Raw genomic sequence first — 13,280 nt, forward strand, 5'->3', positions numbered from 1 at the left:
ACCTCACATTGGTCTCCCGATCCGTCTCTCTCTCACGCTCTGTTTATTTCTTCATTTCACTCACTAGCCTCCAAAATTATCTTTCTTATTTGGTGACTAACCTATTGTCTGCTTTCCCCACTAGAAAATAAGTTGCACAGGGGCAAGAGACAGCATCTGTCCCATTCATGATTACATCCTACAGGAAGTCTAGCCCTGGCTGGAAGCAGGAGACCCTTTCCATTGTGAATTTTTAAGAGCATTTATTAAGAGCTGTGGCAGGATAAAGCAAATGGACAGGGGACATTGAGACCCCAAAGACTAACAGTAGGAAGTCATTACCACAGAAGGAGCTGTGGGTGGAAGCTGTGTTGTTGCTGAAGCCAGAATGAGATGCCTCCTCCAGAATCATGCTGTTTTCTGTTGCTGTCCAGTCTCTGTAGGTCAGGAATTCTGGAGCAGCTTAGCCAGGTAGTTCTAGCTTAGCATCTCTCAAAACATTGGCCAAGGCTGAATATCTGAAGGCTTGACAGAGGTTGGCAGGCCCAACCCCAGGGTGGTGCATCCCTTGGTTGTAGGCAGGAGGCCTCAGTCCCTTGCCATCGGGGCCTCTTCTAGGACTGCTCTAGAGTCCCCACATCATAGCAGCCAGCTCCACCCAGAGTGGGCGATCCAAGAGAAAGCAGGGCGAGAGCCATGTGCCTTTTATGACCGAGCATCAGAAGTGATACCCCATGACTGCTGCCATAGTCTGTGGTCACCCAGCTCCCCCCGAGACAGCATGGAAGGAGACTGCATGAAGGCATGAGGAGGAGGAGTCTGGATCCCAAGGTCTGTCTTGGAGGCTGGCTGCCACATGTGCTGAAGCAGGGAGGGAATGGGAAAAAATAAACCCCTTGACTTTTCTCTCCTCCTTCTCTCTGATCTCTCTCCCAGTTGCTCCCATTAGCTTAACCCAACTCGGAGCCCTGGGCCAGAGGGCTGGGTGCTGCGGAGCTCAGGGGGAGGGAGTAACAGAAAACTCCAGCGCAATGTTCGGGGAATGAATTAATGGAGGGATGAGGGAGCCTTTGGGCATACAGTAGTGCAAGGCTGTGCTTGTTAGCCTGGGGGCAGCAGGTAAAGGTGCCTAGGGAAGTGAGGGCCTCAGGTGGGTGGCACTGTGGGTAGCTGAAGGATGGGCCAGGGTCCTAGCGCTGTGACCCCTCCCGGGGGGAAGTGCGGGTCTGCCTTGAGCATCATTCCTCACGGGTCGTGAGAGCCCTTCAAACAGATTCTGGTCCGGGGACTCCAGCACTGGGCAGGCCCGAGAGGCTGCTGCTGCCACCCCCGCCCCGCCCTGCGGTGTCCAGTGACCCCTGAGGCACCACGCCCCTCTCCTGCTTCACCTTCCTTTCCTGCAGGTAGCAGAATTGATTCCGCAAACTGCCTTCTTGCCGTCCACGTGGGTTAGGACTGCTGCGGGTTCCAGAAGCCCACGCTGGCTGCCTCGGGCTAGGGACAGGATTGAGCCTGATACTGAGGGGTCTTGTGGGCCTTAAAGGCAGCAAGCGTGAAAAAGGGACTAGACAACCACTGCCGACCTCCCCACCAATACCTCCCCAAGACCCCCTCTTCACTCCCTCGTTCCCTCTCGATTTACACCTCAGGGTCCTGCCCTGCGGAGGAGTCAGGATTCCAGGGTAAAGGCTGATTGGCTGCGCTCTGCCAGTTCTGAACCAATCAGCTGTAGCTGGGGCGTGGCCTGTGGTTGCCCAAAAGAGCTGCTGGGCCACAGCACGTGCAGAAGAAAGCTTCCCCAGGAGAGGGCCCGCAGGCCGCCGGAGTGCTGGGCGCAGGGTGCACGGATGGACGTGCAAAACAGGTGCTGCCTCTTGTCAGACCCTCCCCGCACCCACAAAGGGCCTGAGAAGCAGCTGTTGCTCGATGTTGAAGCCGTGCAGAAACGGCACTCCTCCCTCCCCGTCCATCCGTCCTTTACCCACCTTCTCTAACTCTCCTTACTCCTCCTTTGGCCTGCCCTGCATTGTCCTGTTCTCCGCAGGAGGGAGACCTGGAGGGGGCTTTCAAAAAGTGAGGGAGTTGAGAAAAAAATTATGTGGGCCTCCTTAAGCCTTTTCTGGGTGCAAATGGTAGAACCACCTTGAACTAATTTAAGTGCAAAATTATCTACAGGAGAGCAGAGCAGAGAGCAAGGCCAAGTGGCAGGTTGGGAGCCCAGCCCCTGAGCCAGCCGAGGATTGGAGGTTTGGACCCTGATTCCATCTTACACATTGTGTGGCGTGCCAGTCTATTCCACTTCTTTATCCCCTAGTCCCCTCATTTGTAAACTGGAGACGCTAGTAGCCCCCGTTTCATAGGATTGTTGGGAGTTATAGCATTATGATAAGCCGGCGCATGCCATCCATACACAGAGGCAAGGCCTAGCATGTATATAGCATATGCTCAAGAAATGTTGCTGATTTAGTCCAAACAAGTGGAGGGAAGCTCTCACTTCTGCGAGGACACTAGCTTACGTTTAATCTGAGGTCAGCCTCCTTGGGTGACTATATTGTCCTGCTTTAGTTGACGGAGAAGAAGGCTCACCCAGTCTCCCAGGTCTGGAGCTGCCACACGGAGTCCACCCGGTGCTTCGCCCTGCGCACGGCTGCCCCCTGGTGGCAGTGCCGGCGCACTGGGGCGGCTGCTTTGCCTCTTTGCCCGTTGTTGCCCAGGCCTGGAGGATGGAAGGAGAGCCCGTGGCCCCCGATTTTGGAAACCTTCGGAAGTGGTTGGAGGAGGAGCTGAAGCTGCGGAGCTCAGTTCTCAGCTTTGGGGCAGGTGTTGTGGGAGACTGACAGTACTCTGTTTCTGATTACGCCTTCTCATTCCCTGCCTGTCCGGTATGTCTCTGCCCCTGTGATGTTGCAGCTTCCCCCTGCCTTTCCTGTGGCTCATTTCCTGGCCAGGGGCTTTAAACAATGCCCATGGACATCCAGACGCATCTGGCCTGGGCCTGTCTTGAGCCCCAGCCCCACAAATCCACTCCCATCTGCCAGCTGGAAATGAGCTGGCATTCCCCTGTTCTGCTTCTTATCCAGAACCTCTTGCCTTCTGCCTACGTCCCAAGCCCAAGGCCGAGACCTCTCCTCACCCTTCCCTGCCCGTACCCTCTCCATCCTGTGCCTGGCTCTCAAGTGCGGTGGCCTCTGTCACTTCCAGCCCTTTCCATGGGACTGGCAGGGATTCCCCAAACCACACATAAGCAGATGGGCCAGGCCCTGAGTCACCCTCTCTGCCTCCAGTCCACCTCTTTCTCCACCTCTGAGTCCTAAAGACAGTCCTAAAATACAAACATGACACTGCTGTTCCACCCCAGCAATTCCCACTGCTCCCATGACGGAGCCCCGGACTGCTTCACTGTCCATCATTTCCCGCCACACACACCCTTCTGCCCAGGCTCAGTGAGAAAGGAAGTCTGGGCACCAGAAGGTGTGGACTCCAGGGGCTGTAAATGCATTTGCGCGGAGTGACAGGTGACATTCACTTCTCTCTCAGGCAGGCTTAGACAATAGGAAGTGGTGAGGTTCGTGGAGAACTAGAGACCAGAGGTTTCCTCTACACTGATTTCATTCAATCTCAGGCCGTCCTTTCTCTGCTGGTTCCTTGTGCATATGTTCCCCTCTTCAGACCCTCAGCTCCCCTCTTCCTACCTACTCTGTCTCTTGTCTCCCTCCCTCAGTCTTCTCTTGCATTTTCATCCGCCTTGGCCTTCTGAGCCTCAGTTTCCTCCTCTGTAAAATGGGGATAATGAAAGCATTTACTGCACTAGGGTGCTGTGGGAGTTCCAGAAAGCCCTAGCATAATGTCTGTGTGCACTAAACTAGGTGACAGACAATAGTGGCTTGTGCCAAAGTGGTAGCCATGGAAATTGTGAGAAGTCAGGCTTCAGATTTGTCACCTGCCCCCATGCCTGTAACATACCCCCAAGCCGTTGGACAAATTGTTGTCACTAATCCTTCTGCTCGTAAAAGCCCAGCTCAGATCTGGGCCTGGGCAGAAGTACTCTTCCTTCGCTACCCTGCCAGAGTTCTGCGTGTTTGCACTACACCTACAATACAGCATAGTATTGATTCAGTGAACATTCCTGGAGAGCTTGCTGTGTGCGCAGTTATACTCAGAGCACTTTACAAGTAGCAACTCAGTTAATCCTCACAAAATCTCCGTGTGAGGTCGGTACTAGTAACCCTTCACAGATGAGGATCAGAGGCATACTCAGGAGGTGACAGAGCAAGGATTTGAATCTTCAGTTTGGTGCCAAGTTCATTCTCTTAATTACTCAGTGTGCTACTTCTCTATTAGCAGAGTGATGATGGTAATGATAAGAATCAAGCTGACATTGACTGAGTGTTCCCTTGGTGCCAGGTGCTCTGCTGAGCGTTGGACGTGGCTAATAGTTAAACCTCACCACATCCACACTTCCGTTCCAAGTGGGCTTGCATCTAAGCCCTGGCGCTCTGGCCTTTGACCCTGGCATGGGCCATCTGGTGGGAGCACACACTCGGCCACTCACTCTCCCAGAGCTCAGTGACTTCCCTTGGGATGGAGTAGGAGACTGTCTAGCATCTCTCTGGTGCACCCTGTAACCTGGAGTATCAGTTTGCTCGGGCTGCCATAACAAAATACCACTTAAACAATGAAATTTATTTCTCACATTTCTGGAGAGCAGAAGTCCAAGACCAAGGTATCTTCAGGCTCATTTCCTCTGGGGCCTCTCTCCTTGGCGTGTAGACAGCTGTTTTCTCCCTGTGTCCTCACATCGTCTTCCCTCTGTACGTGCCTGGGTCCCAATCTCTTCTCATGAAGACACCGGTCACTGGGTTAGGGTCCACCCCAGTGACTTCATTTCATCTTAATTACTCTTTAGAGGCCCTATCTTCAAGTACAGTCACATTCTGGTGTTAAGAATTTGAGGGGGCACAATTCAGACCGAGGGTCTCAAACTCAAATGCTGATGGGCCAGACAGGTAACAGATGAATTGGGCTGGAAAAGACATGGCTCCTTCATTCTTGATCCCCCCCCCCCCAACCTCCCTGCTTTTAACATGGGTCTAAGACATGGTAAAAGTATTTCACTTCCCTCTTTCCATGTGGAATACAAGAACAAGGACACTTGTTCGTGGCTCCTAGATCAAGTGTCTGGCACCTAGTAGGTGCTCATAAATCTTTGTTGAACCAGTGAAGGAGTAAAATGGCCCTGGACGCTGGGGGGTGGCAGGGACCACAGTGAACCCTGGCTAAGGGATCAGTTGGCAACTCAGCTCTGATCAATTGTCAGATCACCTGGAATCCACACTTTTATTTACATCTCCAGTTGTAGTTGGGTTTTTGTTTTTGTTTTTAAATCACAGCAACTAATTCACAAAAACTAAAGTGATTGTTCAGATCAGTTTGTAGCCACTGTTCTCTGCTGAGAGCACCCACCTTAGCCAGCAGATCAGGCCACCCCCAGCTCAGCCAGGGGGCCGTGCTCTTCCTGTAGGGACAGGAGGCTGGAAGTGGGGAACTGGCCTCTTACCCCTGACCCCTGCTGCTGTTGCCTCTGCAGGAAGGTGACGCTCTGGGTGCCATGGAGAAGCTGTGCCGGCAGCTGACATACCATCTCAGCCCCCACTCCCAGTGGAGGCGGCACCGGGGACTGGTGAAGAGGAAGCCGCAGGCCTGGTGAGTCACGGTCACCTGAGGGGGGGTCTGCCCTGCCCTCCTGCCAGGACAGTGGGGCAAAGGGAAGAACTGGACCAAGGGGGTTGTCTTGGAAGGCTGCCTGAAGGAGGTGAGATGGAAAGAGAATTCAGTGGTGGGGAAAGCAGCCAGGAGGGCATTCCAGGTTGGCATGAGCTATGAGAGGCACTGGAGGCAGGGCCCTGGTCTGTGGGGTGGGAGCTGGGAATATGGGCCCGTTCTGATGAATTAGGTGGGGCGGCGGTAAGGACACAGGTTTCTAATTCTTGGTGCATGGAACGTGAGCACGCTCACTGAGCCCCCCAGTTCTCCTGGCTATCCCCTAGGGGGACCCAGACCCCAGGCATGTCCCTGGCCCATGCAGCAGGGGGGACCCTCAGGGGGGGTGTGGCCCCCTGAAGACTGGAGGTGAGGCGGGCACTTTGGACACAGAGTCTGTGGGCCATGACAGTGAGCAGGTGGAGGGGAGCCTGGAAGGAGGACTTTCTGGAGGAGGAAGCACCCTGCTTCTCTAGTGAATGGCCTGGGGCCCAACGCTTGCCTCCTAAAGGACCGGCTGGGCCTGGCTGCTACTGTGGGCTCGTCCTTCCAGGCCTGCTGGCAGGAAAAGGAGAGGCCAGACTGGCCCCTTTCCCTTCTGGACAACCCCGCCCGCAGGCGGGGGAGGAGGTGGGTCCTGGGAGGCTTTCCCACGGGAAGGAAGTGAGGCTCTACTGGGCTGAGGGCAGGGGCCATAAATGGGGACAGAGCAGAGCAGGAGAACCCATGGGACCTGGAAGGGCATGAGGAGACTTTGGGAGCTAGGTCTTCAGGACTGAAAAGCTGGAAATCAGAGCTCTGTGGAGTCCAGGGGCCTCTTCTACTGTCTCCCCAACACACACGCATGCTCAGTCCATTCTTCACTCAGAAGCCTCGCTCCCCTCAGGTGGCTTCTGGTCACATCAAGAGAAAATGCAAACAGGGACTTCTGTGAGGGGTCCTCAGCCCCTCTGCTCTCTCCCATCCTACTCTCCTATGACCCTGACCCCTCTTTCCTTCCTGCTGCTTATCAGAAACACCAAGCTTGTTTCAACCTCAGGGCCTTTGCACCTGCACTCCTCTACTGGAACTCTGACCAAACCCTGATGGCCTGCTATGTTTTCTTTTCGTGGTGGCTCAGATGTTACCTCCTCAAAGAAGCCTTCACCAAGTAGCTATGCCCCCAAGCTACTCTCTCACTTTACTCTCAGATTGTCTTGTTTGTTGGCCAGCTTCTCTCTGGCAGAATGAAAACAGGAATCTTGTCCCCCTTGTTCACCACTGTGGCCTCAGTGCCTAGGGCAGTGCCTGGCACCTAGTAAGAGTTTAACAGACACTTGTTGAAGGATTGGCCGAGGCCAGGGCTGTTACTGTTGCCATTGTACTGGCCATGATCAGCCAGCTGGTAAATGGCAGGGCTGGAATGAGACCCCAGGCTCGGGCTGTTAGCCACCACACTACCTATTTCTTTGGTGTAATGGGTCTGCTTTATTAACGACATCAATGAGAATTACAGCCAACACTTAAATCACGCTAAACAAATACCAGCCAGTGTTCCAAGCCCTTCGATGTCATGCCCCAAGAACTCTACCTCACACTCCCTGGGGCAGGGCAAGATACGCAAACTCTGGGTGGCCTTCCAGCTTCAGGAGATCCCAGGATAGAGGATAGGGGTTTGCCCTGCTCAGGCTATTAACACCCCTGCCCACCTCATCCTCCTTCCCAGGGCTGGGGCCTCAGGGCTTGCCTGGGAGACCTGGAAGTGGGGAGCTGTGGCCCCAGAGCAAGAAGCATGAGAAGAAGAGCAAGGGCTAGCCCAAGGCAGGGAGGGAGAGCACGCCACTTCCAGGAGTAGCAGCTGCCACCAGGCTGGGCGCCCCTGCACCCTCCCCTGCTTGCTGTCCTGTGGGGATCTCCCTAAGGATCCCTGTCTCGTGGGGAAGATGGCCTTGAAAAAGGAGGTGTCAAGGATCTTGTCCCTCTTGCAGAAGCAGGAAGCTCAGCCCAGGTGATTAATAAGGACAGCAGCAAATATTTACTCACCACTCACCCAAACAAGGCACTGTTTTAAATGCTTTGCATTTATTAACTTCACATAACAATCCTGCCGCACTTAAGCAGCTCCATTTTCCAGGAAAATAACTGAGGTGCAGGGAGGTTAAGGTCACACTGAGTAGAAAGGAGTTAAGATGCAAATCCAGGCATTGTGGCCCCAGAACGTACCCTTCCTCACTGTAGAAACACATGGGCTCTTCCCTTGTGGTCCCTCGGGCTCTGGCCAGCTGGGCCCAGCCAGGCTGAGATGTGGGCAGAGCCAGGGGACCAGGCCTCTGTTCCCGCCCATCCCTGGAGCAGCAGCCGGCTCTATGGTGCTAGCCCTGCTGGATTGGGAGAAAAATGCCACCCCACTTACCTGACCCTTGCTTGTCCCTTCTCCCCTTCAGCCTCAAGGCTGTCCTGGCTGGAAGCCCGCTGGACAACACGGTAGACCTGTCGGGCATCCCGCTGACCTCCCGTGACCTGGAGCGGGTGAGCAGCTACCTGCAGCGCTGCGGGGAGCAGGTGGACAGCGTAGAGCTGGGCTTCACGGGCCTCACCGACGACATGGTCCTCCAGCTGCTGCCGGCACTCAGCACACTGCCCCGCCTCACCACGCTGGCCCTCAACGGCAACCGGCTGACGCGAGCCCTGCTGCGTGACCTCACCGACACCCTTAAGGACCCCAGCAAGTTCCCCAACGTCACGTGGATTGACCTGGGCAACAACGTGGACATCTTCTCATTGCCCCAGCCCTTCCTGCTTAGCCTACGCAAGCGTTGCCCGAAGCAGGGCCACCTACCCACCATCTTGGAGCTGGGCGAGGGCCCAGGCTGTGGAGAGGAGGTCCGGGGTGGAACAGTGGGCCAGGAGCACCCTGGAGGGGACCTTCTGGCCCCAGCCAAGGACCACAAGGGCAATGAGACTGCAAGTGCAGCTCAGACATGACACAGAAGTGGGGGCCTTGTAGGGTAGGATGGCTGAGGCAGACTAATGGCTCCTACCTGCGCGCTCAGGCTATCACAAGACAGGCCTGGGCAGCCCCACCCATGGGAAGCCAGACTGTAGAACCTAGAAATGGTGGGGTTGTGAAATATTTCTCACTGGTCTCCCCTTTTCCCCCTCGTTCTGTTTGGCTGCTAAGTCACCCTTGGCTCAAAAGAATTAATCCTCAGCCTTCCCAGATTTATGGGTTGGGGGTGCTAGTAGCTTGAGATGTGAATGGTATGTTGAGAGCTACACCCCCCACCCCACCCCCAGAAAAGGAGTGTAGTTGGGGCCCTGCACCCAACCGTGGACTTTCCAGTTCTGCATTACAGTTGGTCTGTTCAGGGCAGCAAACTGCAGCCAAATGTGCTCCTGCTCAAGGCAGGTTGGAATCTTAGCACCTCTCCCGAGGGAAGGTTGGGGTAGGGGACTGGCTGCTGGGTTCCAGGAGCCTAAACTCTGGACTCAAGGCTGTCTTCCCCCTCCCCATGGAGCTGGGCTCCTTGTAACCGACTTAACTTCCCAGTCTCAGCCCTCCAACCCATGATTCCAGAGGCCTGCCCATGGAACCAGCCACCACCCTTCAACAGAGCACCCTAGGGTGTCTGGGGCAGATGGTGCCCACGGATATGCATGGAAAGGCCCACTGAGAAACCCCCTACCATAATCTGCCCCAAACACCACCTCAAAGATGACCTGACTGTAACATCAGTTCCAGTGTGCAGGCCGGAGCACTGCCTCCTTTTAAAAAGGGTTTAAAGATCCTTTTCCCATAAAGTTGTCAGCCCCTAAAGTATCCTTGACACTTTGAGCACATTTCCAAGACCTGTTATGGAAGGTCCTTATTAAACACTCAGGACCAGAAGGATGCTAAAGCACTTCTGTGAACTCCGGGCAGGTCTAGTGCCTCCAAAGATAGCTAGGAGGAAAACTAGGTCCCCAAAAGCAAAGGTTTCCACCTAGCCTTACTCAAGGCCGACCAGTTAAGAGATGGCAAGATGTCTGAACTCAAGTATATGGAGGCCTTAAATGCTTTGGGGGTTTTGCTCTCAAAGTCTAAAGAGAACAGCTTAAGACCACAGGGAGGCTGACAGGTGGACTGCTAATATCTGACAGCAGTGATCAAATTTAACTCTTCCTTCAAATACACATTCTAAGAACCAATACCAAAGACAATCCTTTATTACAATGTTAATTTATGGAAATTACACATGGATATTAATTTCAGCTTAAACAACTCAGACCCTTGCCCAATATAACAAATACAATATTAAATATACAGAAACTCCTTTTGATCAAAGGACCATACTTAGAAAACTCATGAATTTAATGACACCAAAGTGCTTGTCCTACACAAAGGTTGCCAAATCAATCTCTCGGCCATAGCGTTGGTGAGTATGGCCTGATATTTAGCACGAGGTGAGAATGTTTTACACCAAATGCTGAAGCTTAGTCTTTCAAAGTCCAGATGGGTGGTACTTCCGGTCCTTGAGATTGCAAGTCCTGCTCCTGCTGCTGTTGGGCTGGCATCCTCTGGAGAAGCAGTCTGCAAAGAAACTACACATCAGTCGCACTCTCTGCTCCAAACAACAGTCATTCGCAGCACAGGACATCTTCAGAAAACCGTAGGCTCACCACTGCACAGTCTGCCGGTAATTCCAGCTGTTTTGGGTGATCTCATCATTTGATATCCTTTTCAACAAGTTAATTACAACTGAACTAGCTGCTCATTCCTTATACCCTGGGGGCGATCACTGCCCAGAGGAACTCTTACCTCCACCCCGGGGAGCTGCCGCAGCCACAGCCTTGCCACCAGCTTTCCAACTGCGCCACTGCCCTCCGTCCTTCACACTCCCAGCCTGGGGGATGAACACAGCACCCAGTCAGCAGATGGAGTTCTGATGCTAATAGCCTCAACTACGAACTTAAGTGCATTTTAAAGGTCCTTAAGAACTTAGTCCTAATTGGCTTCTTGGGTACTGAACAGCCATTTAGTCCCTGAGCACCGCTCTGGAGCCACACAGTACCCAGAATTAAACCAACGTTGATTTAGCAGCCCTGAGACATTTGAATGGAGTTTGTTTATGCCCATAGGTGCGATTTAAATACTCTCGGGTTGGGGGCAGCCACCTCCTGGCCACTGCAATTATGCCATGAGGAAGTGAATAATAAACACGTAAAAATTACAACAGTACGATATCAGGCAATTTCAGTGCGTTTAAGGAAACAATACAGCTAAGTTCCATATTAAATCCTACCCAGACTCGGTCTTACCTCAACGTGGGACGCTGCTCCCGTCTTCGGTCCCCGTCTCCCCGTCAGTGGGTCTACCACCTGCAAAATGAAGGACAGACATGCCTTGAGAACACATTCTGGTGGTTATAGAAAACTAAGTTATTAAGGTTTCAGCGACTGCGGTCAGACAGGCATAAAAATCGTCAGTTATCGCATCTGACGGCACTTCCTAACATTACTATCATCAGGACAGTCAAGCACGTCTCCCTCGTGGTCCCCGTGCAGGAGGTCCCCCACTTACTGTCCTCTCAGATCTTATTGCTCCCAACGGCGAGCCCAGGGAAGGGGGTTCCGGCCTTCGGGGACCTCAGGCTGGGGGGCCTGCGGGACAAACGCGCGCCCCCGTCCCGGCCGCGTGGTGCGGCCCTGCCAGGCTGACTCCCGGCACAGCGCCCGCCCGAAGCCCGCGCGCGCAGCCGCTCTCTGGTTAAGTTTCCCAAAAACATCTTCCAAAAGTCAGGAAGGCGCCACCAGCTCCCTCGCCCACGCCACCAGTTACGAGCGCCACGTGCAGACGAGCGACCTCAGCGGCACGTTACAGCTGAAAAGGAGGTGTCCGCGGCGTCCGAGGCCCTTAAGGAGTTGGGACATTCCATTCTTCACAGAAGGGAGGGCGATGCCGGCAAAGACTCACGGGAACTTCCAGCTCGTTCGGCCACACGGGCGCCGCGCCGCCCGGGGACTCCCCTCCTTTGGCGCCATGGTCGCCCCCACGTCTCGGGAATTGTGGGTCACAGGCGCGCGGCGGGGCCAGGGCGCCTGCGCTGCGCGGGAGCGTGGCTGCGGGTGGGGGCCGCGTGGCTGCCGCTGCACAGCTTTAGCAAGTGACTCGTCCTTTGTGAGGCTCGCGTCGCTTGTTTGCGGAGGGCAGAAAGCGGCGCCGCAGAGCGTCGTTCTGAGGCTCACACGAGAACGCCCCTGAAACCCTGCGGAGCCGTGGCGCGCACGCAGCGGGCGTTCATAGATAGCAGTTGCTCCTGACTCTAAGACACTGCCCAGGCTGCTCTCTCCCCACGGCTCTTTCTAATTACACACGGAGCCTCTCCACCCTACGCACCGGCAGCTCGCCTCTCTTCAGAATGACCTCTGCCGAGCGGGCAGCCGTCCTGCCTCCCCTTCTTCGCTGATTCCCCCAGCTCCTCTACCCCATGCGCGTTACCGGGGCCTGGCCCGGAGCCGGTCTGCCGGGGGCCAGCCGGAGTGTGTGGGTGCTTGACTTCGTGTAGGAAAGTTTCACAACACGAGGCCAGGTGACTGTGAGGGCACGTTTATTAAAGCTGGGGACAGTGAAGCAAGGAGGCGCCTAGGATAGAAGAAGCAACAGGGGAGCCTGGGCTGCCTGAGCTCACTGGGAAGTCAGAGAAAAGGGGCTTTAGGGACAGATTCAGGGGGTCAGCCTGGGACAAAGTACCAACGACCCATTGCCTTAGAGCTTGGGAGACGCGTGCCTGTGAAGAAAGAAGTGGGAGGTGGGGAAAGGAAAGGAAATGGCACTGGCTGCTCCCCAGAGGGGAGAGCACACCCATGCTGGATCCTTTGTCCTGAGGCTTTTACTGCTCCCTTGCAGGCGGGGATCTTAGGGGAGGTCTCAGGGGAGGGTCTCGGCAGAATATTCATCCATCCTCCAGGTGTGCCCTGTCAGGGTCCTGGTCTCTAGGGATGGGTCAGTGACAGGGCAGGTGGTCTTTCTTTAGCCTTTGCAGCTGGTCCTGCCATTGCCCACCTGGTTTTGATGCTTCTCTGGGCCTGGAGCTGAAACACAACTGAGGCCCAGATGTTGTCTCCAGGGAGGAAAGGCCCGGGGAGAGAGGTTACCCTGGGGCCAGGCCCTTGTTTCCCCAGTTCTGCCCCTTCCAGGCCTTCCACCTGGTGACTGTCTGCACCTGGCTGTAAATTCCTCAGCCACTGTGTTCAGCTGTCTCTCTCAGGTTCCTAATCCCACTTGCCAAGGAATTTTCCTAGCTTCTTGCTATCCTGTCCCACCCCTATCTCAACAGCAGTGGAGACTCTGCCTCTCTGTGAGTGCTTTCCTTTGAGCATATATGAACATGCTCAGGTCTTTCCCACTTAGAAAACATGCAATTGTGCGTACACAGTATAAAAACACATGACCCCAAGGGAGAGCAATTCATTTTGACTGAAGTAAATTGGAAAAGCTATAAGGAGACAATTCTTGAGCTGGTCTTAGAATAAGTGTAGTGTCTTATTGGAGGGAGGGGGTAAGAGCCAAGTCAAGGGATGAG

At 54.5% G+C, this 13,280-nt stretch overlaps 1 protein-coding gene, 1 long non-coding RNA gene and 2 other non-coding genes across 4 annotated transcripts in view; 1 reads left to right on the forward strand and 3 right to left on the reverse strand.

Moving 5' to 3' along the window:
* The window catches only part of LRRC75A (leucine rich repeat containing 75A), a 45,196-nt gene extending 34,735 nt beyond the window's left edge, over positions 1 to 10,461 (forward strand). The window contains exons 3-4 of the mRNA XM_090292935.1: positions 5,567 to 5,682; positions 8,163 to 10,461. Coding sequence (XP_090149061.1) covers positions 5,567 to 5,682; positions 8,163 to 8,703 — 657 coding nt within the window. The 3' untranslated portion in view covers positions 8,704 to 10,461. The remainder of the gene's footprint in view (positions 1 to 5,566; positions 5,683 to 8,162) is intronic.
* LOC149997414 (uncharacterized) lies at positions 9,907 to 11,751 on the reverse strand. Its single transcript, XR_016514374.1, has 4 exons — positions 11,672 to 11,751; positions 11,017 to 11,076; positions 10,517 to 10,601; positions 9,907 to 10,288 (listed from the first exon to the last, which is right to left on the reverse strand). It is a non-coding gene; the product is annotated as an uncharacterized LOC149997414 (long non-coding RNA).
* Positions 10,356 to 10,428, reverse strand: LOC149997415 (small nucleolar RNA SNORD65). The gene has a single exon (XR_016507351.1). It is a non-coding gene; the product is annotated as a small nucleolar RNA SNORD65 (small nucleolar RNA).
* On the reverse strand, positions 11,159 to 11,229 carry LOC149997416 (small nucleolar RNA SNORD49). Its single transcript, XR_016507314.1, has one exon. It is a non-coding gene; the product is annotated as a small nucleolar RNA SNORD49 (small nucleolar RNA).
* Positions 11,752 to 13,280: the final 1,529 nt, after the last annotated feature.

The sequence above is a fragment of the Furipterus horrens genome, unplaced genomic scaffold (genome assembly GCF_987537825.1).
Source record: "Furipterus horrens unplaced genomic scaffold, mFurHor1.1.pri manual_scaffold_11, whole genome shotgun sequence".
NCBI lineage: Eukaryota > Metazoa > Chordata > Mammalia > Chiroptera > Furipteridae > Furipterus > Furipterus horrens.